Raw genomic sequence first — 27,516 nt, 5'->3', positions numbered from 1 at the left:
GTGGGGGGACTTGCTCAGAACCTCTTTCTAGAGCCCATTGTATTTTTCTTCACAATGGGCCTTATTCCTAGCGTAGATATAAAAGATAATATTTTTAGCATCCCCACAAAGTGCTTTTTCTTATCAATAATTTCCATTAAGTGTCGGATGGGATGAAAGAAAAGAGACATGCATCCTGGATTCTTTAGAATACCTCTTCCTTAACTGAAAATATGTCATCTTTCCCTGTCTCTGATAACTGCCTGATTTATACAAGGTAGAAGAATAAGGGTATAGAATATTGAGGTGGTGGAACAGAATACAGCACCAGACTGTAGGTGATGGGTAGCAGCTTTACATATTCTTTCTAAACTCCTAGCTCTACTTGCTTTGCTAGTTTTGTACTTTTCAGAAAGTTTTTAACATCAGAGACTGGAGCGCGTTCCAAAAGGCCATTCCCCCACCTGCAGCTTGTGGTACTCTGTTCTACTAACAATGCATTGTTCCACCTTTTTCTTGCCCAATTCTACTACATCTGTAAACCAAGCTTCTGATGGGTCTTCCAGCCTGTCTACATATAGAGCAGACAGCAGAGTAAGGTGGTACACTGAACTGTGTCACTTCCGTTTGCTGGCAATTAAACCCGTATTTAATGCCCATCTACCAAAAGCATTGCAAGTTTTAAAGAAAACCTTGGGATAACAAGTGCATCTGATAAGTGAACTTTGACTGAGGAAAGCTCAGGCTGCAATAAATTCTCTTAGCATCTGAAGTGTTGCTGTACTCCTGTTTCGTTTTAGTGTAGTTTAAATATGGAAGATAGTGGTGATTTGAACGTCAGTTTCCCAGATCCTAGTTCAACATTCTAACCACTACACAACGGTGCCTGGTGTGTTAATATTCCACTTTTTATGTAGAAGAAACGTAAAAACAAAAAATCGATTGTCTGTTACTTGCAGTTTAAAGCGGTACAGTCCAGTCTATTCAGACTCACCCCGACCTTAAGTTCTACATGCTGGATGGCACGAAACCGCCCCTACCAGCCTCTCAGAACTAAGGATCAGAATGCAAGGTTTGCTTGCCGACGCCGTGCTGATAAGTAAGGCGTTCGAATTAAATCTCTTTTTTGAAGGTCGGCCCCAGGAAGCTCCATTAGATTGCGCGGGGGGGGGGGGGCGTACTCTCTTCCAGTTTGGCCCAGGAAAAAAGGTCCTCCTGGAGCTTCTCTTGTTGCCATGGCTTCCTCAATTGGCGCCTATGGAGTAGCCGTGCGAGGGTCACATGCTCCCCAGGCTTCCTGCTGTTGCTGTCATGGCGGCGGTGACTGACTGCATAACCACGTAGCGAAGCTGCATTCTCCGTGCTATGGAAAACGTGGTCCCGGCGCCCTCCTTTGAGAATCCTCGAGAGCCGCCCGCCGAGGACTCTGACGTATGTGGGGACAGTCACTCGACGGGGAGTGGCGGCGGCTCATGCTCAGCGTCTGTTTCTTGGAGCTCCGAGTAAGGAGGGGTGGGGCATGAATTGATCTCCTCGTTTGGCCTGTGATGATGCGCTGGTAGACTCCTTCCCGGAGTCTGGGTTTAGCCTTTCGTGGGTGGTTCGCGGGGCTCCTTCCATCTGCTGGTAATAAAAGTGGCATCTGAAAGCGCTGCCTTTAAAACTTCATGCTGTTCTTCCCATTCTTAGTGCATCTCTGTCGTTTTCCCAGCCTACATACCACAAAAACTTTTCGGCTACAGAAGGGATTATAAATTTTCTAAATAAATCTCTCGGTTTGGCTTCGCGAACGAAGATTTAAGAAGATTATCTAAATAAATAATAATCTAGGGAATTCACTGATGTCTTAATTAGGGCCATGCATCTCTAGCCCTTTCTCCCCCGCCTACATCTTGAACTGGTGTGCAGCATAGGGTTGCCAAGTTCAATTCAAGAAATATCTGGGGACTTTGGGGGTGGAGCCAGGAGACATTGGGGCGGAGCCAGGAGCAAGGGTGTGACAAGCGTAATTGAACTCCAAGGGAGTTCTGGCCATCGCATTTAAAGGGACAGCACACCTTTTTAACTGCCTTCCTTCCATAGGAACTAGTGAACGATAGGGGCACCTTCTTTGGGGCTCATAGAATTGAACCCCCTGGCCCAATCGTTTTGAAACTTGGGGGTTATTTTGGGGAGAGGCATTAGATGCTATACTGAAAATTTGGTGCCTCTACCTCAAAAAACAGCTCCCCCAGAGCCCCCGATACCTCCAGATCAATCCCCCATTATACCTTATGAGAATTGATCTCCACATAGGGAATAATGAAGTGCCCAGCAGACATTTCCCTCCCCACCATGACTCTGAAGGAAGGGATTGGCATCTCTACTCACGAGTTGCTGCCAACTTCTTCAAAGTAACAGTCACACCATCCTAAGAAGAAGCCTTTCAATTAGAGACTGAAGCCTCCGGAGGGGGAAAGGCACATGGTGGCTGTGGGGCAGGGGCTTCAACCCACTGGCCAGCTGACAGGGGTCCAGAAGGAGCCTGGGAAAGTGGAAGAACCCCCGTTGGGACCTGGGGATTGGCAAGTCTAGTGCAGCAGGTCCCTCACCAGAAAAATTTGGATGTAGGGGCCCAGAGATAAAACATTTGGTGGGGCAAGCCTGGGGCTTGGGTGTTGCTTCCCTCCAGTGACCAGCCTGCGGGGCCCCAGCTCTCTTTCACACTGTCTCTCTCTTGCTCAGTCTTCCCCTGGCTGTCGCTAGCTCTCTCTTGCTCTCCCTCTCTCACTGTCGCTGGCTCTCTCGCTGTCACTCTCCCTTGCTGTCGCTTTCTCTCGTTCTCTCGCTGACTCTCTCTCGCTCTCCCCCTCGCTTTGCAGACTGCAGAAGTGTATTTTTATCACCTTTTTTCTCAGCAACATTTTTTCTAGTCCATTGCATTGGAATGGAATGACAAATTTGCACCCATGTTTGTGGATTAAGCATAGGCAGAGGATTCCGTGTTCCTGCAGAGTCCTGGACATCATAGGCAGTAGAAAGAATTTCTTTTCTGCCCTCACCCAGTCACTGGAGTTCCACACATCTCCTTTTCACTGATTGTTTGTCTTTCTAGCTCAAAGAGATTGTTATGTAAATATGAAATGCAAATATTATCTGGAAAAGGATCAAAAGCCTGGGAAGCCAAAGAGGGGAGCAGCTCCTTCTACAAGTCCCAGCTTTTATCAACTAGTCCAGCTTCTGCATGTGCATACACACATACTTTGCTCCAATTTAGTTCTTTTTTAAAATGTTAATTAAACTTTTAAAAACAATATACAAGTGCAGTCAAATATTCGCAAAATACTTAATCCTTTAAATCCCCCTCCCCCCCAGACAAAAACCTGTAATAACACATCTATATCATTATCCTAGGATCAGATTCAGACAGGCGAAGTTCAAGAGGTAGATACAACAAGACAATATGATCAAAATAAAAAGCTGCAAAATAAACTCCCTACACAGAGAATACATACTGGCAAGAGTTCAGAAGAGCTCAGCTTATAGAATGCATGGAATGAATAGGGTGAACTAGCTTCCCAAAAAAGGAAGGTGAAGGGGAAAGGAAGAAAACAAACAAAATTATACACATACTGTTGTGTTCAGTACCTCTGCATCTCTAGCACAGTCTGCAATAACTGGGTGTTCATGATGATTCTTCTTCATTGCAGTGGGATCATGCTTAAAATGCTTGAGAACTCCCAGAACACACAAGGGATTTCTGAAATAGCATATTAAGAATTTTGAAATATAAAGTTCTAAAATGAAAGTCCAGGATGTGCAAAATGCTGTAAGGAAGCTACATAAATCTTTGGTTGTGCCCTTATTTGGGATTCTGTGTTACCTTAGGTCAAAACAAGAATAGAACTGGAAATGGTAGAAAAAAATGACCAGGGAAAGGTGATAGTGGGAATGTCTTACTTATGTCTTTAGATCCAGTCTAAATAGATTGGATCATTTTAGTTAAGTAAAAGGAGAACTGTGGTGAGAGACTTAACTTTGTACAAGTTTAAAATTGCATGAAGGATTCCCCCCCCCCCTTCCATGATACGACCTTGGAGTCAATCAATGAAATTAACCATAGGTTCAGGGCAGACAAAAGGAAATAAAATTTTGACTTCTACAATTAAGGAATTTATTAGTACTAGATGTATTTACATTTGCCAGTTTATATAGTTTTTTAAAGGATTCAAGAAAGATAGTCTGTTAATTATTATAGCCACTACATCTAAGTAGAACCTCCATGATTAGAAATAGTATATCTCTAATTACGGATGTTGGAGTAAACATGAACAAGTGGACATGGCCATTGGATTGATGCCATGTTTGTGAGTTTCCCCGGTGTGTCTGATAAAAGATTGCATGCTGTAGAATCTGGATTTTGTTCTGATCTAGCAAGGCTGTTCTTATTCATAATTTAATAATACCCATGACACAGGTAACTTCACATGTGTTGGATGATGGATTGTATACTTATTTCTTTATTTACTTCATTTATGCCTTGCTTATATCCCCAGTGGAGACCTAAATCAGTTTACATTGTCTTTCTCGTTTTCATTATATCCTCACAACTACCCTCTGAGCCTGGTTAGGCTGAGTGTGTTACTGGCTCAAAGTCACCCAGCAAGCTTCCACTCTAATCACTCCACTATAAACTTGTATCACATAAAACAGCAGGAACAGCTGATCATAGGCACCACTACCCTCAGTCAGTAAAGAGCTCGAGGAAAAGAGGAAAGGACATGAACTGCTGATTTCTAGGATCTTGATGCTGTTCTTCCCTTCCCTTTCTTTCCCAATACTATTGATATACTTGTCTGTTCCATCTCTCTTTGTCTGCCTTTATATATATATATATAAAAAACACAGTAACATATATATATATAAAGTGCCACTAAAGTGCCTCCCCAACCTTGCTGGCTTCCCACCCACCCACACAAGTGAAGGCATTCACTCCCCACCCCCACCTCAAGGGGAGCTGATCACTGCAATCTATTTGGATAGCAGTTGTAATTCTGAGTGATCTCCAGCTCTCACCTATAGATTGGCAACAGAGGTTCCCCAGGAGGAAAGGCCTTTCCCTCAGAGGTCTATAATGATCCTTTAAGAATTTACCACCAACCTGGAAAGGTACTACTGAAGGCCTCTGGGCAAGTGCCCCTGCCCCAGTCTTACTGTCTTCCCACCCATCCAAGTGAAGGCATTCACTCCCCCCCTCCCCACCTCAAGTGGAGCTGATCTGTGCCATCTATTTGGATAGCAGATGTAATTCTGAGTGATCTCCAGCTTCACCTTGAGACTGGCAACTGTGGTTCCCCAGAAGGAAAGGCCTTTCCCTCAGAGGCCTGTAGTGCCTGTAGTGATCCCTTAGGAATTTCTCACCAGCCTGGAAAGGTAGCACAAAAGGCCTCTGGGTGAGTTTCCCCCCCTCCCGCCTGGCTGTCTTCCCACCCACCCAAGTGAAGGCATTCACTCCCCCCTCCCCACTTAAAGGGGAGCTGATCTGTGTCATCAATTTGGATAGCAGTTGTAATTCTGAGTGATCTCCAGCCCTCACCTTGAGACTGGCAACAGTGGTTCCCCAGGAGGAAAGGCCTTTCTCTCAGAGTCCTGTAGTGATCCTTTAGGAATTTCCCACCAACTTGGAAAAGTACCACTTGGGTGGGGGAGGGGGCGTTCAATGCCTTCACTTGGGTGGGTGGGAAGACAACCAGGGTGACAGGCAGTCACCCAGAGCCTCCTTCTAGAGTATTTTTCTTCACAATGGGCCTTACTCCTAGTATGTTTGTTTATTTATTTATTATATTATTATATTATTTTATTATATATCATAATTCTCTTGTGGGCATTCCATGCACTCCAGAAACCATTGGCCCATCACAGCTTAGTCAGAGTCTCTGGCCTCCCATTGGCTGACTCCCCTGCTCCCACCTACACAGGCTCTGGAATGCTGAATAAACTGCCAGAAGCAGTCTTACCTCAGAGACAGCCACATCTCTTAGCTCTTCTCTGTCAATTGGCTTCAGAAAAGGCTGCAGAGCTCCTGCAGCCTCACAAAAGGCCCTATCAATTGCCCACACAGAAGACCTCCCAGCACACACAGCCTCTGAAGGCCACTGCAATAGCCAGAGAGCTTCCCTCAGAGGCTTGTAGTGCCTGTAGTGATCCCTTAGGAATTTCCCACCAGCCTGGAAAGGTGTTCACAAGAGAATTATTACTATAATAATAATATAGATATACATAGAAGATGATGATATTTCTGTTATGGAATTGGTCAATAAGTATACTTTGGATTTATAAATGTTCAACATCAGTCTGCAAGATGCACGTGGCAGCCAGTGTTCCCTCTAAGCTGAGTTAGCGTGAGCTAGCTCACAGATTTTTAGCCTCCAGCTGACACATTTTTGTCTTAACTCAGGAAGGATGACCCCAGAACACAATAATTTATGTAGTAGCTCACAACTTTAATGCCTGTAGCTCACAAAGTAGAATTTTTGTTCACAAGACTCTTCAGCTTAGAGGGAACACTGGTGGCAGCACGTGTTGACTCTCTGAGCTGATTGCTTGGCATTCCCATTATTCTGGAATGGAGCATACAAGAAGAGAAACACTTCTGCTGTAGTTGGTGAATAAACTGGAAATGGAAGCAACTTGAAAGGGAGAAATGGACCAGTCCACAGAAGAGCAGAAGCAGGAAGGTCCTGTGTTGTGATGCAGGGAATATACTAGTATGGTGGCCTATTTAATCACAGTGGTTAGTGTTGAGCTGACCAAGTTAGTGCTCTGTCTCACATCTTTGTACAATAGTCCACAGTTATGGGAAGAACTGAATATTAGGGGCTACATACTTTTCTCCTGCTGTTTCCCGCTTCTTAAAAATGGATCATTGTCTGCACATGGTATTGGTAAGTGCCTTGAAAATTAAGAGAGGGAGGTTTTCTTACCACTCATCCCATAAATTTAGTTACTGATGATGTCACATCCTACAGTTTGTTGGTGTCTCTGCATAACAGTCTTGGTGTCATGTTTATTTTGTTGGTGATTTTTAACTTGAATTGTTTAGCTTGAATATGCTTGAATATAAAGAAATTAATTTATGGGGACCCCTCAGATGGCACACATCCAACCAGTGCTGTGCAAGCTGCAGTGGCTTCCGGTGGAGCACTAGATATGGTTCAAGGTTTTGGTGATGACCTTTAAGGACATTAGCATTCAGGGACCTACATATCTTCAGGAGCACCTCTCTCGGGACTACCCCTGAAAAAGTGTTATACTCCAGCAATAAGAACTTCCTGGTGGTCCCAGCCTGAGAGAGATTCGGCTGTCCTTTACTAGGACCAGAGCTTTTTCTGCACTGGTCCCCACATGGTGGAACTTTCTGCCAGAGAACATCCAGGCCATATGGGATTTATTACCTTTCCATAGGGCTTGCAAGGCAGAGATGTTCTGCCAGGCATTTGGTTGAGGATAACAACGGTCTGGCACCGACATGCCCACCTTCCCCTTTTTTTCTTTCTCCATATCCCCTCTACCCAGGGGGCTTGCAGATACTGAAATTGTCATCATCTTGAATATAGGAAGTAATATTGTCTGCTGGAAGTTATTTTTAATGTATTTTAATATTATCTCTATCTTATTTGCATGTTTTTGGCTTTGATGTAAGCTACCCTGAGCCCTGTTCTCAGGGAAAGGTGGCCTAGCAAAATAAAAAAATAAATGCAGTTTGCTTAAATCAGTTTGGGTTGTAAAATGGAGAATGTTTTCAAATATGGCATCAGTAGAAAATCATCTTTACTGTGGGCCAACTCTGTAATTTTCATTCACATGCAGTTTATAAGGTTGCAGCAAAAGTTTTCCTTCCAAGAGCATAGATGGAATATGGAGGGAATGAGTTGCCTTTCTCCTTTACTCAAAAGAATGCTTCTTACTCATATGGTATGGTTGTTTATTCAGTCATGGGTATAAAAAGAATACTTCTGTAACAGACATTTCTAGGATGGATTCTTTTGCAGGTCTAAATACAATACCACTCATTGTAATGTAGTTTTATATTCAATATGCATTACCTCCAGAGGTCTGCAAAACTAAGACAACTGCAGGTCTTTTCAACCTTCTTGTCATTTTGATTGTCATAATGTCTTCTTTTTCACAGTGACTTTGAACCTGAATGGCTAGACAGTGTACAGAAGAATGGAGAGTTGTTCTATGTAGAACTGAGTGAAGATGAAGAAGAAACTGTTCTTCAAGACAGTTCTGTGGATGTGCCTGTGGTGAACCATGTCAGGTTTTGTGAAAATGGACCTGAGGTTATTCATGAGGGATCTCAAAAACATAGACAAAATGAGCACAGATTGGAAAAACTCACTAAAATATTAAAAAATAAAAATCTTTTATCAAAACAGTCTATAAAGAAGAAAGCAACTGGTAAATGTGATGCACGTGCCTCTGGTCCAGCATCCATATTGAAACACCATTCTAGTCAGAAGATGGTAGTCCAACAACAGTACAAAGATGTCTACATTTATATAAATCCAAAGAGACAATCAAATGCTGAGACAGGAGAGCAGCTCAAGCTTCTGGAGTCATTAATAGGGATTGCTCATCAGTCTCCATGGCGAAAAGCTGAAAAAAACAGACACAGTATTGAGTCCAAAAGTGCTGAAGAAGAGAAACTTGTTGTTCATGGCTTGATTCCAGGCAGTTCAGCAATAAGGTCTGGTGAAATCTTGATTGGTAAGTGCCACAATTTATGCAATTCTGGAGGTTAAAAGACTTTCAAACCAAGGCTGCTTCCATGTGGATGTTTTGCTCCAACTTGGCATCCCTGCAGCTGTGCTGTTTTCAAAAGCATCCATATGACATCATCCTCTATTTGTCCTTCTGTGCCTCCCTGCTTTACTCTGATTAAAACAACCATTTTGGAAAGAAAGTGTCAATAATGTCATATTGGTGTGCATTTTTTCATATCCCACTTTTTTCATGTGCACTGTTTTCCTTACTGCAGCCCCCACAGCTGCTGTTTCCCCCACACAACACTATTGACTTTTTAACAATGTAATAATTTACAGTTTGCTATAGCACAATGACATCATAACAGTCTATTGCAACAATTTACTTGTTCCCAACTTTCTTTTTTAAAAATAAAAATAAATGTGTGTCTCATCTCCTTGCAGAGTTTTAAGACAAAAAGTGTTAGAGACCTTTTAAAAATGAAAGCTGGGAATTAGTACATTGTCACCATAGATCATTATGACGTTATGCTATAGCAGTCTGTCCATTTCTGGTTTTTTAAGGAGTGGTTAGGGTGAAATGGCAGTCATGAGAGGGCTGAGGCAAGGAAAGTGTTAGGGAAACGGCTGTTTGGATGTTCCATTGCTACTGTGAATGCAGAGGCAATGAAAGCAACATGGGGAATCATCTCTGCATAGAGGTAGCCTAAATAACAGTGTTCTTATTGGATAAAATGCAAATTGCCTTGTTCATGATTAAAGAATCTTAACTGTAATTTGGCAATAGACTTTGCCCCATAGCTCATGTTGCATATTATCTGGTCAGGATCAGTGTTCCTGAATTAGTGTGAGCTGGCTCACAGTTTTTTAGCTTCTGGCTCACACATTTTTGTGTAATGCAGGAAAAATTGTCCCAGAGCAAACTAATTTATGCAGTCACTCACAACTTTAATGCCAGTAGCTCACAAAGTAGAATTTTTGCTCAAAAGACTCCACAGTTTCAGGGGTATCGAACTCATTTGTTATGAGGGCCAGATCTGAAATAAATGAGACCTTGACTGGCTGGACCATGTGTGTTATAAAATGTAATGCCAGGTAGCAGAGATATAAACTTGATAAAGGACACAAACACAGTTAAATATATATTTTTTAAAAAACTTAAAACATTAGTCTTAATGGTGCTTTCTTTGTATCTCTCCTGTATGATCCAGGGAACTGGGCAAAGGAAGCTAAGGTCTTTCCTTCCTTCCCCAGGGAACCAGGAGGGGGAGGATCCTCAGCCAATAGAAGGAAGAGAGGCTTGGCTCAGTAGCTCTGCTGATCGATTGAGAGAGCCTGGCAAAACAAGCTATCCCTCCCCCACTTCCTCTCCAAGGGAGGGGGCTCAGCCAGTGGAGGGGCCTCAGCCAATGGAGGCTTTGCTCTGTAGCTCCTGTGTGATAAAGCAAGCTGTGATGCAGAAGGAAGCAAGAGAGAGAGAAAGAAGCAGGTGACAGGCAGTTGCTGCGGGGGCTGATAAGAGCCCTCCAGGGGCTTGATTCAGCCCTCAGGCCACATTTGCCACCCCTGGCTTAGAGGGAGCATTGGTCAGGATTGAACCAAAGTCTTTTATTTATTTATTTCTAATCCTTTTCCACCAGACTCTAGATTTGCAACAGGCTTAATGCCCAGCACACACTGTAATGATGTGGTTCCAGAAAACACTGTGACAGGGATCTGGAAAAAGTGACCATAGCACTCAATGACTTTCTGTGTCCTCTTTCTGTTGATGCTTCTGTTTATGCATGCTGACAACTTGGCTAAATCTTTAAAACAAAGAAGAATGATGTCATTTGGTGTAGATGGAGTCTGCTACTGAATTTGACTTTTGGGAGTATTATAATCTTGGAAGACCCAGTAATGCAGGGCTCTGTAAAAGTTGTGTATTGTTCTTAAATGGTATTACTTATCTAAGAAGTAAATGCAATATTTACATATTATGAACAGACAAATAGGGAGCTGAGAGAGAAAATCCTTCTCTCTCCACTATCATTTTACTCCCTCCCAAACAATTATTCTGCTGTCTCCTCCTCCTCCCCACTTTCTGTTTTATCTCCCAGCCACCATGAGCCAGCTGACTGGGGAGGGAGGCCTGAGATAGGAACAGAAATCACTTGTTCTGAGCCCAGCCCTCATCCCATCAGCTCTCTGCCAGTAGTAGGTGGAACAGAAAACATGAAGACTGTTGGCCAGCTGGTCCCTGTTTTTTCTTGCCTCTTTCCCCTCCCACTTAGTGCTGTTGTGTTTCACTTTTTCCCTTCACCACACCTTTCTCCCTTTGTCCTTTCTCCCTCTTCCCTTCCATATCTTTCTCATCTTCTCTGCTGCTCCACCACACCTGCCACTGCTTTACTTCTTCTCTCACCCTGGGAGTGCTGACCAGCAATGTTTATAGGGTTGCAGTATAAGCCCTCTTGCTATAATAGGTGGGATCTTGCGAGATGTAATTTTTTCTCCTTAACTTGCATGGAAGGATTAAATCCTCACTATTTTTTTTCACTTTTCGACTTTTTCTGTAAAACTGAGAGTCCCCCAAGATTTGTAGAACAATTCCCTTATTGGCACATGGACCCATTGTGCAGATTTTTAAAAATCCAGACTCTAGGGGCCTATTCAGAATTAGATGTGCACAATTTACTGTTCTAAACTAAATATAATATATAGAACTAAATAAGTTAAAATTAGTATTCCAGTCCTTAAGATTTAGGGTTGCCAGCTCCAAGGGGGCCTGAGAGCTCCTGTTTTCACAACTGATCTCCAGCTGGAAGACATCAGCTCCCTTGGAGAAAATGGCTGCTTTGAAAATGGACTGTTATGGCATTGTACCCTGCTGAGGCTTCTCCCCAAACCATGCCCTCTCCTGAATCTACTCCAAAGTCTCCATGTATTTTCCAACACAGACCTGGCAACCCTATTGGAAGGAAAGCTGCTAAAAATGAAAGAGCATATGTTTTGAACATGTTGTGTGAGAGCAAATATGGCTTCAGCAAATCTGACTGCATTCACAAGGAATGTTATGTATAAATCTTTTATTAGTTTATACCATTGTATTTACAAAGGGAACTGGAGATCTAGGCTTCATGTAATGTGTTGCTTTGGATCATTTTGTAGGACAAAAAGAGGAGTGAAGTATTTAAAATAAATAAAATGTATATAAATTTTTGCACAATGTGCTTGAATAGTAAACACTGTTCCTTTAAAATAATCACCTTTTTCTTGAATGCCGGTCTTTCTTACCTTTTTTCGTAAAATGGCCTTATTATAGGATGTTACTTTCGTTAGCTGGTTAGACTGTTTCTGTGTCTTCACAGTCCTGCTCGAGGTGCTTTTACAATTAAAACATACATTGGACAGAAGGAGCATATCCATAAAACCTAAGCTGATAAGATGAAGCCCCTAATTAAAGATTAGGGGGAAACTGCGTTTTGGCCTGGTGCATAAATTAAAGTAAAACAGGCACCAGGCATTATTCAGGTGGGGCACCATTCCAAAAGCAAGGTGCCCCACAGAAAATACTATCTCTGGTCACCACCCACCCCACTTCTGAAGGCGAGATCACAGAACAGGGCTTGAGAGGCAGATCTGGGCTGGATAGTATAGGAAGAGATGGTCCTTCAGGTACCTTAGCCCCAATCCATTTAGGACTTTAAAAGTAAGAACTAGCACTTCAAATTGTGCTACTGCTTTTGAGGGTTATTGTTGTCTCGAGTAATGCTCATACAGTACAATGCTGCTCAGATCAGTTGTAAACAGGGGTGTAATTCTGCTATTCTCCAATATGTTGCTAAGAATAAAATGTATTTTGAAGGCCACTGAGCCTTAAAAAAATACATTGCTTTGATTTAACAGACCTTTCTTAGGCATAAGAAAATTTGAGAGTGGGCTATGGAAAAATTAAAACTATTTTTGTTTAAAAGCAAAGTAGCAACATTGGAAGAATAACTAAGTTATCAGCCAGCATTATATTCAAGTTTGGGTTTGATTCTGTCCTCTTTCAGTATTTTGGCTCTGAGTGAGCAAATCAGCTACATCCCCTGCCAAGTCTTATACAAATATATAATTTTCATATAAAATCTTCAAAATTATAGATCTACAGTGAACGCTGGGTTCTCAGATTTAAATGCGGCATATAGCAAACTGCATGTTGCACAAAAGTAATAGATTTCACTGCAGTTGGCAGAGATAGATTATAATTTAGTTGAAACATATCAATCTTTTTTTAAAAAAGTAAAATACCTTTGCCAGATTTTGCATTTTGGTAAAATAAAATATATGTTAGCATTGTATATTTAGAACTAAAAGAAAAGTATTAAGAAGCTGTCCATTTCAACTTAAAATGAAATGAGGCTTCTATGTTAAACTTTCAACAGTCTGAAATTGCAAAGATCCACTGAAAACTTATTGTGAGATTCAAGACTCTGTACCCCATTTTTCTTCCAGGACTAAGTCTCAAGGGTTTGAATGGGAAGTGCTGGCAAATAAATGAGATTTTTCTTAATTTGTGAAGTGCAAGGAAAAAAGCAAGGCAGATGTGATGCAGTATGTTTGTGCTCTTGATAGAAGTATGGGAACCTTCCTGACCTCTTCAGGCAGGCTGTTCCACAAAGCAAGAGCTACCATATGAGCAGGCAGTTGCTGATCCTATCCATTTGTAGGGTGGGAAAAGGTTCGCTCAGATGAATGAAGCTGTTGTGATAAAGCACAGCAGGATAAGCCTGTCTTGTAGTTATGTAGGTCCAAGAGCATTAAAGGCTATGTAGGTAATAGCCAGAACCTTGAATTGAATCCTGTGCCAAATTGATAAGCAATGGAGTGACTGCAGAATGGGTGTGACATGTCACATGCATGTTCTGCCTGGCACCCTATAGTAAACAGGCTGCAACATTCTGTACCAGCTGGAGCTTCCAGTTGACCAAGGGAAGAGCCATTCAAAGGGCATTACAGTAATCTAGGCTGAAGGTAACATAGCATGGAACCACATGGCCAGATCAGATGAGTGAAAGTGATCAACATAGATCCATGTGGCCAGAACAGCTGAGTCAGTATGATAATAGCATGAATCCATGTGGCCAGATCCATTGAGTCAAGGTAAAGGACCATTTTCCAGACTAAAGGAACCTGGAAGAATGCATTTTTACATCAGCTTTTATTTCTACATCAGCATTTACTTAATGTTGGATCCAGTATACCCCCGAAACTTTTAAATGAAATAGTCAGGCTGTGATCATACACACTAAACAATGCATGTTCTATCTGCTTGAAATGCAGTTTCCAACTGGATTTTACAGTGTGAACCGGCAAAATCTAGTTGGAAAATGTGCTGAAAGTGGATTGAAAGTGCATTATTTAGTGTGTGTGATCTCAGCCCCAGTGTCAGCTGGACCTAGGATTACCAGTTGGAGATCAGTTGTAAAAGTGGGAGATCTCCAGGCCCTACCTGGAGCTGGCAACCCTAGCTAGACCCAGTCAAAAGTAGGAAGTTTAATGTCCTTCAAGATCTCAGCCTTCCCAACCAGCATTACCTCTGTTTTGTCAGGATTCAATTTCAATTTATTCATCCTTAACCATTTAACCAAGCCTTGAGTCTTTGTGGGGGTGAACTATAAATAACATAAATAAATAAACTGAGTTATAGTTAATCTTGGCAGCATAATATCTCACCACATACTCAGAAAACCTGCTTGGAGGACAAAATAAAACCTTGAAGAACATAAATACTATCTTCCAAAACTCCCAACCTAGATAGGTAGAATAAGAAACCGCCACTGGGAACTGGCATCCTTTACTACTTCTGTCACCATGACCTCTTGTAGAATTTAGTGTCTCATATAATAAACAGTAGGAATAGTATCAAACTCCACTGAAAAGTCCATGGGTCCACTGAAAAGATTTAGCAAAGATTGTCTATTTACTAAAGCTAAAAACTAAAATATCTTTTTACAGAACCAAGCAGATAACTGGTTTGTCATAGTTCTAGATAATGAATGCTCACCAAAACACCAGGAGTTTAGTCCCCAGCATACCACTAACCCCCAAAAGGAAGAGTTGGAAGCAGCTGATAGTTAAATGGAACATCAGATCCCAAAGCAGAATTTCTCTAGTAGTGGTCTAGTGTTTAATAGGACTATACCCTGTCATAGTGAGGTATTTAAAGCTTCTTAAGACTCACTCAGGCCTTCTTGCTCAGTAAAATATTATAAACCAAGAATATAATATAAAGCATGATGCACTAACAGGTGGTAGTCTTCACCCTTCCAAACACTTTATCCTCACCTCCAGGGGTGGCCAACAGTAGCTCTCCAGATGTTTTTTTGCCTTCAACTCCCATCAGCCCCAGCCATTGGCCATGCTGGCTGGGGCTGATGGGAGTTGTAGGCAAAAAACATCTGGAGAGCTAACGTTGGCCACCCCTGCACTGTAAACAGTAGAAATTTATCCAAATAAATGCAGTTAAACAGCTCTCTGGTAGAATTTGATAATTGTGCTGCTTCTTAAGTGGCATGCATAGCCAAATGACTATCAATGATTTTATCCACAAAATGTCTAGCAGAGTCCTCCAGGTGTTCATCATCATAAGGATCATAATAACTATCATCATAACACTTAAAACAGCTTCCCGGGATGGCATTTTACAAATGCAATAGTGGCAGGATGGAGTCAGCTCAAAACATTACTGGGATTATTTTGCAGATGCTTTTAAATTGTTTAAATATGGCTATTGGTAAACCTTTGTCTATACTGTATCTAAATCTAATGCCACTTGTTACTTTTTTTCCTTTTCTTGTTGGGTCTCTGACTCTATTAAACTTGACTACTGTATCTAAAGTAGCGAAGCAGGACAGTCGGATAAGGCATATTTTGAAGGGCATACTTTTATTCTGCACTGTATTTATAATTATTTTTTGTACTTTAATAATCATATAAAGCATGCACCACCAAGTTATTCTGTTTTTTAATAAACATTATACTTCACAATGCCAAGCCAAAGAAAATCATGCCACAAAAAAAACTCTACAGTTCTATTCATTGATTCAGAGGCTGCTTTCACTCACTCCCCCCCCCCCAATGTCCCTCATCATTTCAGTTAGAGTACTGTTCAGGTAAACAAGTTGTGCTTAGAATAAATGGCATATCATCTGTTGCAGTTTGATTATGTGTATGTATAGAGTTATTTCTAGAATGCAGTTGCTGTAAAAACTTGTCAGGAAATTATCACGGTGGGGCCATAGCTCAGTGGTAGAACATCCTTACATGCAGAAGGTCCCAGGTTCAATCCACAGCATTTCCAGTTAAAAAGAGCAGGTTTGAAGTGATGTGAAAGACTTCTGCTGGAGACCCTGAAGGACCAGTCTGACTAAACAACATTATCTAGTTTTAGTTTAAAAAAAATTAAGTGTGTTTTAGCCCCATTTCTTAATTATTGCATGACACTTACCATATAGTTCACCATTAATTTTTCTGCATTTGAAGTAAGCCCATAAAGAGGAGCAAGAGCCCCAACAAGAAGTATCTATTGGAAACTGGCATCCTTTCCTTCTTCTGTAACTGTGATCTCTTGTGCAATTTACTCTAATAATCAGCGGGTATAGTCTACGGAAGTTAATAACCATGATAATCCAGTAATTATATTTCAAATATTATGTTTCCTTCCAACCACAATGAATGCAACAGCTGCATTAAATACTAAAATAATCTTCCTTTCCAGTGGTGAGCTATTTCATACAGTTAAGTACATAAAATTTTATTCCTGTTTTTCTCCCCCTCCAGTTCCATCATGTTTAATTAGTGGTTGCCTCCTGTTAGTTTTAAACTGTTTAGCAGAACTTTGAGAGGGTTGGGACAGATAGACAGGGGGACAAGAGTTCATTTGTTAATGGCCCCAAAACAAACACAATTCAAGTTGGTTCATGACCACAGACAGAAGCAAATATGTAAAAGAAGGAAACCGGGTAACACCACAATGCACTTCTGCTTGTCTTAAGGAATCTATCCCAGATAAACCTGTTAACATCAAGGCATTATCATTTTTGTTTAGAGTGCCAGCAGTGTATTTGAGATATTGCTGTTTGGGTTGCACCCTCCAGAAATGTTTGTTAGACCAATAATGTATACATGAACTAAACATGGATGATGTGTTAAGGAGGAATTTTTGCCCTTCATAGTGACTTGCCAGCACATCATTAGAGAGGCCTCCCTAACCCTTTAAAAATCCAAGAATTAATATATTATCACATTCAATGGTGATAGGGGTTCCAGCCTCCAGGTGAGACCTGGGGATCCAACAGAATTGCAGCCCTGGAGAATATTGATGCTTTGGAGGGTAGAATCGATGGCATATCCCACTGTGGTCTCTGTCCTTCTTAGGCTCCATCCCCAAATCTCCAGGAGTTTCCCAACCAGAATCTAGCAACCTTACTTCCCACTGGTGGCCAGGGGAGACTTGGCAACCCTATGTGATAAGACACCTTTTCCTATATTGCCTTGTTATTGGCAGTTTCCTGAGATATTGTTCTTTAAACAATAAGGATTGCAAACAAAGTGCCTTTGAATGTTGTATGAATGGATAGATATGCATTTTTGGAGGTCCCAAACACAGTGGCACCATTTTCCTTCCTTCAATCCTTGCAAATGCCATTCTCCCCACAAACACTGGAAGGCCTTTACAGGCTTTTTGTTAATCAGTAACTGAGAAGTGGTCAGAGCACAACAACTCTTTAAAGAAAAGAGCTATTGCAACAATGAACCAATTCCTTGATTTCATTTTTTAAAGAAAGTCTCTAGCTCTTCCCATGCAGTGGAGTTAAGGAAAACATACAGGTTGTACATTTCACCTTATAACTCCACAATAAAAAGGACAAGAGCATTTTGTTGTAATGAAAAACTGGATCTAGTAGAATATGGCAATAGACTATTATAATATTGTAACACTATAAAGGTAAAGGTAGTCCCCTGTGCAAGCAACAGTCATTTCCAACTCTGGGGTGATGTCATATCACAACGTTTTCACAGCAGACTTTTTTACGAGGTGATTTGCCATTGCCTTCCCCAATCATCTACACTTTCCTCCCAGCAAACTGGGTACTCATTATACCATCCTTGGAAAGATGGAAGGCTGAGTCAACCTTGAGCCAGCTACCTGAACCCAGCTTTTGCCGAGATCAAACTCAGGTTGTGAACAGAGCTTGGACTGCAATACTTCAGCTTACCACTCTTCACCAAGGGGCTACTAACATTATATAGCAAGCTGTTAATAACCAATTTTTTAAAAAGTCTGAATAAAGCCCTCTAGTATGGGAGAGAGATATTGTCTAAGACAGTGAAATACCAGGAAATACTGCTATGCAGGTAGTCCATTGTCACTGCAAATACTTCTGCAGTCACAGTAGCAATGAGACTTACATGAAGAACCATATCTATGTGGAAGCAACCTCAGTTGTTTCCAGAGATGTCTTGTATGATTAGCAGGGTCGCTAACCTCCAGGTAGAACGTGGAGATTTCCTGGTATTACAGTTGATTTCCAGCTGACAGAGATCAGTTTCCCTGGGGAAAATGGCTGCTTTGGAGGGTGGACTCTATAGCAGGGGTGGCCAACGGTAGCTCTCCAGATGGTTTTTGCCTACAACTCCCATCAGCCCCAGCCATTGGCCACGCTGGAGTTTTAATAAACTGCTGATAAATAAACAATGTGAAAATTTGCTCTGTTGAGGAGAACAGGAAGAACTACCTAGTAGCATATTCATATGATAACTGCCATAAAACCTTCATTTCTTTTTGTGGAATTGTGTTCTGTCCCCACTTACTTTGTATTATATCAATGTTCATTGTTTAACTGTCATAAAATAATGATGAAATACCAAGACATGGCTCAAGAGGAAACTTAACTAATTAACAATTGGTCTTCAGTAGTATTTTAACTAGTGTTTAGCAGACATCAACTTTCTGTTTGGGATCTGTCTTGTTTTAAGAGCTGCTATCTCGTGGTGTCTGTCTGGTGCTTTAAAAAAATCTTCCTTTTGCTTCCAATCTCAGGAGATGTTCTTGTTGCTGTAAATGATGTTGAAGTCAACTCTGAAAATATAGAAAGGGTTTTATCTTGCATTCCAGGTCCTATGCAGGTAAAGTAATACATTGTGAGTTTTCTTTTTTTAAAACAAAAAATTAAAGCATTAGGACAGGGGTGGCCAAGCTTGCTTAATGTAAGAGCCACATAGAATAAATGTCAGATGTTTGAGAGCCCCCAGACATGAACATCAGATGTTTGAAAGAAGAAGAAGATATTGGATTTATATCCCGCCCTCCACTCCAAAGAGTCTCAGAGCGGCTCACAATCTCCTTTACCTTCCTCCCCCACAACAGACACCCTGTGAGGTGGGTGGGGCTGGAGAGGGCTCTCACAGCGGCTGCCCTTTCAAGGACAACCTCTGCCAGAGCTATGGCTGACCCAAGGCCATGTCAGCAGGTGCAAGTGGAGGGGTGGGGAATCAAACCCGGTTCTCCCAGATAAGAGTCCAGACACTTAACCACTACACCAAACTGGCTCTCCTGAGCCAGCAGGCAGGCTGGTAAATAGATGGAGGAGCGAGAGGTGGAAAGAAAGCAACTTTACATCCCTTTTCTAAGCTGCCATCTGGCTTGGAAAAATGATTTAAAGAGAGAAATACCTTCTCCAAGCAACTGATGGGACAGTGGGGGCTCTGAGAGTGAGAGCCACACAATGGCCCTGTTCACACAGGGTCTTGAGTCCATGTTAAACTGACCCAGTTCTGTCCCGAATCTCTTTGTTCCGGATATTATCGATCAGACTGCCATACTGCAATGCGAATCACTCCACGGTAAAACCATCTTCTGCTGTCCACACAACGGCACCATGCGGTTCTTTTTTTGTTTTCCCCAGGATTGTGCACATGCGCATAGGTCAGAAAACATGTTGTTATGCGATTATGCACATATTGCTAAGTAGTAAAAAAATGGTGACCGTAAACCAGATGTCTGGTTTGCTCTGGGACAGCCTTCAGACATCCGGAAATTGGTCAAGAACTATCCAGATGGAGAAACTATGAGGTGAAACCGGAGAACTCAGAAAACACTGCAAAGGAGCAGGTAACAAAATAATCTAGTTCGAAGAAGGATGGTGGGGAGGCTACCACGAGTTAATACCGGGAGGCAGATGTTGCTGTCTGATCAGCCACTTTAAATCCAGTATGAAACAGCAGTGACAACTGATTAAACTGTGTGTCAGAACAGGGCCTATATGTGTGAAAGAGCCACAGTTTGGCCACCCCTGCATTAGAACAAGCTTGCAAACCTGCTATCTGGGCGTTAGTAATAAATGTCTAGGTCCTTACATAAGCTTAGTTTTCCTTCTTGGTTATATCTTCCTTACACAGTTTGGAGTCATATGTTGAATTGTTTTGTAATGATTAATGTGTTATGCCCTAATAAATGTTGTCTAAGGGAGGCTGGCAGGCTTACATCACATACAAAGGTGATTTGCATTGATTTTTACCATAATTAGTGCTCATCAGGTTTCTTAACTTTCTAACCATCTTTGAAGCCCTCGTTTCATTCCTGGTTAAGAAGGTTCTCAGGTAAGTGTTGCTTCAACAGTTGTGTTAACCTGGACTATGTTCAGCCATGACAAAGGTTGGAGGGGGGGTTGTTTCTGAAGAGGAGAAACAAGGGAAGCGGAAGGAAGGAAAGAGAGCTCAGGGCAGCCCACTCCCAGTCTCTTCTATAAGAGGTTGTCCAACATTATGCCTGCACTGGCACTATGAGGCTAGACATTTTTTTTTTTATTATTTTCATTCGATTTATATCCCGCCCTACCCACCGAAGTGGGCTCAGGGCAGCTCACAACACAAGATTCTAACAATAAAAACAAAATTTAAAATACATTAATAATTTACACAATAAAATAAACACAATTGTCAGCGTGCTATGCTACAGTCTTCCTTAAAATTCAGATATTCATATATACAGATGCCGGTCAGTTGTATGCCAATCGGAAGAGGACTGTCTTACAGGCCCTGCGGAACTGCCCAAGGTTCCGCAGGGCCCTCACCTCCTCCGGCAGTTGGTTCCACCAGCAAGGGGCTGTGATCGAAAAAGCCCTGTCCCTAGTTGACTTCAGACAGGCCTCCTTTGGCCCGGGGATTGTAAGGAGATTCTGAGAACCCGATCTCAGCACTCTCTGCGGAACATATGGGGAGAAACGGTCCCTAAGGTAAGCAGGTCTTAGGCCATATAGGGCTTTAAAGGTAATAACCAACACCTTGTACCGAACTCGGTATATATCGGCAGCCAGTGTAGTCCCTGAAGCCCCAGCTGAATGTGCTCCCATCTAGGGAGCCCTAATAAGAACCGGGCGGCGGCGTTCTGCACTAGCTGCAACTTCCGGGTTCGGCACAGGGGCAGCCCCATGTAGAGGGCATTACAGTAATCCAACCTTGAGGTGACCGTTGCATGGATCACTGTTGCCAGATCGCCGTTCTCCAGGAAAGGAGCCAACTGCCTTGCTCGCCTAAGATGAAAAAATGCAGACTTGGCAGTGGCTACTATTTGGGCCTCCATAGTTAGGGCAGGCTCCAATAGTACCCCCAAGCTCCTGACCCTGTGTGCCGCTGTCAGAGGCACACCGTCAAGGGCTGGTAAGGGAATCTCTCCCCGCCCCCTCCCCGGACCACGGTGACCCAAGCAAAGGACCTCTGTCTTCGCTGGATTTAGTTTCAATCCGCTCAGCCTGAGCCATCTAGACACGGCTTGTAACGCCAGGTCCAGATTTTCTGGGACACAGGCAGGCCGGCCATCCATAAGTACATAGAGCTGGGTGTCATCAGCGTACTGGTGGCAACCCAGCCCATACCTCCGGGCAATCTGGGCAAGGGGACGCATGCAGATGTTAAACAACATCAGGGAGAGCACTGCCCCCTGAGGCACCCTGCAATCAAGCGGGCGCCTCCGAGACAATTCACTCCCAATCACCACCCTTTGTACCCGACCATCAAGGAAAGAGGAAAGCCATTGTAAGGCCAACCCCTGAATCCCTGCGTCAGCGAGACGGCAGGTCAGTAACCGATGGTTGACCGTATCGAACGCTGCCGATAGGTCTAACAACATCAGTACCGCTGAGCCGCCTCGATCCAGATGCCGCTGAAGATCATCCACCAGAGCAACAAGCACTGTCTCCGTCCCATGACCCGGACAAAAGCCTGACTGATGGGGATCGAGAACGGAAGCATCCTCCAGGAAACTCTGTAATTGCAATGCCACTTCCCTCTCAATAAGTTTACCCAAAAAGGGTAAATTTGAGACCGGCCGATAATGTGCCAATTCGGCCGGATCTAACGTTGTTGTTTTTCAAGAGGGGACGGACCACCGCCTCTTTAAGAGGTGCTGGAAAATGCCCTTCCATCAGGGATCTATTTATGATATCCCGTACAGGATACCTAAACTCCCTCTGGCAGGTTTTAATGAGCCAGGAGGGGCAATGGTCCAAATTACAAGTTGTAGGGCATGCAGACAAGAGGATCCTGTCAACTCCCTCCAGACTGAGAGCACTGAAACCATCCAGAACACAATCCGAAGACAGGCACGGAGCCTCAGGTTCACGTACTGTCTCCAATGTGGCGGGGAAGTCGCAGCGGAGCAACGCGACCTTATCTGCAAAAAAATTCACAAAAGCCTCACAGCCAATCTCCAATTGATTAGAATTTGGACTGCCCCGTGGCAGCGTTATAAGAGTCCGAATTGTGTTGAACAGTTGTGCCGGGCGTAAAATTGCAGACGCAAAGTATGTTTTCTTTGCGGCTTTTACTGCCATCTCATAGGACTTCATAACTTCTCTATAAGATGTTCTAGTCACTTTGTCTCGAGTACACCGCCATTGCCTCTCTAGTCGTCTTTAATTGTCGCAACTTCTGGTTATACCAAGGTGCTATCTTTAAGCGAGGGCACAGAGGACGCCTAGGTGTGATCTCGTAGATGGTCCTAGAGAGTCTATTATTCCAAGACTCCACCAGGTCATCCAAGGAATCGCCAAAGGGCCAGGGGTCCCATAGAGCCATCTGGAACCGTTTGGGGTCCATCTGGCTCCGTGGGTGAGCTAAAATACGCTCGCTGCCTAAACGGGCTTGGGGTGGAACATCCACACGAGCCTTGAGGGTGAAGTGGTCTGACCATGGCACTGCTTCGGCAGTAATATCGTCCACTAAAATTCCCGCTGTGAAGATCAAGTCTAACATGTGCCCCGCCTGGTGAGTGGGTGTTGTAACAATTTGGAAGAGTCCTAGCGCCGCCATGGATGGCACTAGGTCCGTCGCCTGACTGGAGGACGCGTCATCGGCATGGACATTGAAGTCACCCAGGATCAAAAGCCTTGGGTACTCCAATGCCCAGCCTGCTATGGCCTCCATCAGGGATGGTAAGGCACCAGCTGGTGCGTTAGGCGGTCGGTACACCAGCCAGACCACCAACCCCTCCCCAATGTCCCACGCCAGACCGGCACATTCAATGCCCTTAATCTCCGGGGCCGGGAAAGCCCAGAAGGAGTAAACCTCTTGTATGAATAGAGCCACCCCTTCCCCCCGCCCGCTGGTCCAAGACTGGTGAAAGACCGAGAATCCTGGGGGGGCCAGCTGGGAGAGAGCTACGGTCTCCCCATCACGCACCCAGGTCTCGGTCATGCATGCCAGGTCCATATCCTGTTCAAGCAGGAACTCCCGAAGGATAGAGGTCTTATTATTTATGGACCTGGCATTGTACAACACCAGTGACAGAGGCAAGTAATTTAACCTGGTCTTACTACCTGCCACCGTCGGGACGCAGGCTGGAAGGGGGTCGAGCACTGTCATGTCTTGGCCTCCTTCCCTTATAATTCCGCCTGTTCCCACCATCATACCTCCCCCTCCCCAGGAGTACTGGAATCCCCAGGCCAATCATCTCCTGCTGGTGTCCACCAGAACCAGTGAGATAGCTGAACCTACTCCCTCCTCAACTCTCCTCTTCCCAGCCAATCTATCAATAAAACTAACCTGCCAATATGTCTAATAGTTATTTAATTAAAAACCCCACCCCAGAGCTACCCATTAAATCATTAGCTAAAAATTTAATTAATTGACTCTATAGGCTCCTTAATTATAAAACCCTCCCAATCAATTCTCTTCCCCAATTAATTTGCCACAGATATAATTTCCTCTGTTTAGCTAATTAATGAACCAATAATCTAATTTAAATAACCAATAAATTAACATCCACAATCCAATATTATTAAAATTGGCAGTTAGATCCACTAGGGGTAAAGGGTTTGAAGAAGGGGGGATTTAACAAGCTGAATAAAGTGTGGTAGTTTAAAGTGTCGGTGCCTGTAAAGTGCAAGTGTTCTTATTCTTGGGCGTGCCGGTATCCGTAGAGAGCACGTTCTTTGTCTTGGGGCGATAGTCATGAGTTACTTGTGCCAGGGGCTGTCATACTATCTGGCGAGTCTGGAGCAACCCACCACGCAACCTCGGGGACCCAGGGGGGTGCCAGCCTCCCTGTGCCCCTCCAGTCACACAGCTGCTGCCCTCAGAAACCCAGAAAATCCCAGGTGTCATACATGCCTGCCGATGACTCAGCCCCCCCCCCCCAGGTGATCTTCTGGCCTTCTCACACCACTCGTCACTGATCTTCCCGGCCTGCTCCGGCTCCCCGGCTCCTCATCCATTGGAAGGGATCAAGTGAGAATCTAATTCACCACCTACTTTTGCCATGCACAGAGTTGCTAAGATTACTGCAGTATGTTGACAGTTGAACAGGAATAAGTAATCTTATTTAGTAAATTAATTTTCTTATCTGTTTATGAAAGTGCCTGCGTGTTGCTTAAATATTCCAAAATAAAGCCTTTAACATTTACTGTTAATGGGAAAATAAATTCAGGATCAGTAAATAAGCTGAGAGATTCATTTCTCATGTAAGTTTTCCTAAAATGTATTATTGAAATTGACTTATTCCTCATGTACAGAACAACCTTAGCAAATAGAAGTAGAATCACTTAGAGCAGACTCCTAAAGAATTTTAACTGGGGTGATTTGCAACTGAAAACATTTCTCAGGCTGCAGCAGAATTTGACTTACTGCTGGTTTTTCAAGTAATTCCCAAAAAGTTCTTAACACAAGGCTGTTTTGAAGTTGGGTGTGGGGGTCAATCCAATAGCTGCGAAAGCATGCATGTGAAATCTGTATAAAAGAGGATAGGATGGGGGACTACCTTCTCTCTTCAGGTTTTGGAAATATTCTGACATTTTAGGATTAAATGTAAAAATGGTTTAAAGCACTGGTCAATAAATTGCTCACAGTTCAGCTAAGCTGAGTTGTACAGTGTTGTCATGATCACCTTTTGGGGAGAGGAAGATGATAATAGAGTTTAACAGCTTTAGAAATGTAGCTGCACAGTGTGCTCTGCGCATGGAAAAATTGAAGGCTGCCAAGTTTAAAGTGTTTAAAAGCTAGCTACAAGTGTAAAGGTTCAGTTCAGTCATTACATTTGTGATGGTCCAAACAGAGGTTTGGAGAATAACTTTATAACATCTGAACAGGACTTAATGGGGAATGGACATGAGTGCATGCATACTTCTCATGAAAAAGGTCCCATGTTCAATCTCTGGAATGTGTTGGGAAAGATCTTTCCCTGCCTGGGATCCCAGAGAGCCACTGCCAGCAGAGTTAACAGTACAATACTGAGTCAGATGGACCAATGGTTTGAAGTATAAAGAAACTTCAAATGAATTTCCTTTGCTGAACTTCATGTTGAATAGATTTTCCATTATAGATAATTCACATAAACGTGTTTAAAGATCTGACTAGAAAAAAATTAGGTCAGTAATTATGTTGTATTTCAATAGGTGAAACTTACATTTGAACCACAAGTCTTTGAGCTGGAAGGAATATCCCAGCAGAAGTGTAAGCCAGTACAACCATCTATGAATAACCTGCTCAAATTGCTATGGAAAGACCACAACAATGAACCTCAGTTCTCTATCCAAAGTATACCTCATATTATTATGTACCTCTCACTCAAATTGGATTCTGATACATCTAAGGATGAGGTAGGTATGTACTTCTAAAATAAGTGGGAAGGCGCCAAACCTTTACTTATCCCAAGTATAAGCTAGTTGTTGTTTTTTTTAAAGAAATCTATATATAATATCAAGGACTGTACTTATGCTGCAATTCGTGCCTTCATTTAAAAGGCAGCTTCCTAGCTCATGTGGTTTTAACATTATGTGTAGTAAGACGACCTGCTGAAATCTCAGAAAGCCAAAGTGGTTGTTGGAAGATGTTAGCATGTCACAGTCACAGATGTAACTAATTTAATATCATGATTTTGGGGTGGTTAAAAAGGTATGTTTCAAACCATTGCAGCTTGATGAATATGAGCTATTTACTTTTTATCTTATTTTACAAAATGTACAAGTCTTACAAAACACCCACATTTTTATTATTTTATTTTACTTAAAACATTTTTATGCTGCGTTTCTACCCATCCAGGGTTTACAAGGTGACAAATGTAAGAACACAATTTTTAAAAAAAAAATTAATAGTACTGTTAAATTATAAAAAACAATTAAAACACATAGGCAAACAAACAACCAGAAGGTCAATAACCTTTATTGGGGGTATGCCAGATGAATATTCATTGGGAGGGAGTTCCATAGTTTTGGTGCCACAACGGAGAAGGACCTTTCTTGGGTTGCCACCTGTCTAGGCTCAGATGGCAGAGGCAACTGAAGCATGGCCTCCAAGGATGACTGGAGTGAGTGAGTAAGGTCACATGGGAGAAGGCGGACCTTAAGATTGGTTTCATGCCATACAGAGCTTTAAAGGTCAATACCAGCACCTTCAATTGAGTCCAGAAGCAAATTGGAAGCCAGTATACATGGAACAAGACTGGAGCGATATGGTTCCTACAGCCCATTCCAGCCCGCACTCTGGCCGCAGCATTCTATACCAACTGTAGCTTTAAGGGCACCCCCATGTAGAGTGAATTGCAGTAATCTAATCTAAATGTTATAAGTACATGCACCACAGTGGCAAGATGTTTTCCACCCAGGAAGAGCCATAGCTGGTTTACTAGCCAAAACTGGTGAAGGGCAATCCTGGCCCCTTCTGCCACCTATTTATCCAACAGGAGGCCTAGGTCCAGGACCACCCCCAAGCTATGAACCTATTGCTTTAGGGGGAATGGAACCCCATCCAGAACAGGAAATAACCTGTTTCCTGGGTCAGACCTTCCCCCCACTGGTAGCATTTTGTCAGGATTAAGTTTCAGTTTGTTAGCCCTCATCCGTTTTAAAACTGCCTCCAGGTACCTGCTAATGGTTTCTACAGTTTCCTTGGGATCTTCTAAAAGCACGAGATAGAGCTGAATATCATCTGTATCTTGGTGGCAGCTGAGCCCAAATCTCCAGATGTCCTCTCCTAGTTGCTTTATGTAGATGCTGAAAAGCATGGGGGACAACATGGAATCCCACTGGCCAAAGGGCAGACAAGGAATTCGTTAGCCCCACACTCTGAACCTTACCCTTGAGGTAGTACTGGAACCACCCCAGAACAGTACAATCCCAAAAGATGAGCCAGAAGGATACTATGATTGATAGTATCAAAATCCTCCAAGACGTCCAGAAGAATTAACCTGGTCATGTTCCTCCGGTCCATCTCCTGGCACATGTCATCAACCAGGGTGACCAAGGCCATTTCAGTACCATAAGCAGGCCTG

General features: G+C 42.9%; 1 protein-coding gene across 2 annotated transcripts in view; it reads left to right on the top strand.

Moving 5' to 3' along the window:
- Nucleotides 1–27,516, top strand: part of INTU (inturned planar cell polarity protein) — a 68,784-nt gene that overhangs the window by 12,414 nt on the left and 28,854 nt on the right. Inside the window, exons 1-4 of one of the 2 annotated variants that reach the window (XM_060246810.1) lie at nt 1,165–1,481; nt 8,150–8,730; nt 18,796–18,881; nt 25,643–25,846. In XM_060246810.1, coding sequence (XP_060102793.1) covers nt 1,345–1,481; nt 8,150–8,730; nt 18,796–18,881; nt 25,643–25,846 — 1,008 coding nt within the window. In that variant the 5' untranslated portion in view covers nt 1,165–1,344. Of the gene's footprint in view, nt 1–1,164; nt 1,482–8,149; nt 8,731–18,795; nt 18,882–25,642; nt 25,847–27,516 lie in introns of those variants that run through there. The other variant, XM_060246811.1, reaches the window with a different exon arrangement.

The sequence above is a fragment of the Heteronotia binoei genome, chromosome 9 (assembly GCF_032191835.1).
Source record: "Heteronotia binoei isolate CCM8104 ecotype False Entrance Well chromosome 9, APGP_CSIRO_Hbin_v1, whole genome shotgun sequence".
NCBI lineage: Eukaryota > Metazoa > Chordata > Lepidosauria > Squamata > Gekkonidae > Heteronotia > Heteronotia binoei.
Note: the sequence above shows the minus strand (reverse complement) of the source record. Positions and strands in the feature narration are given on the sequence as shown.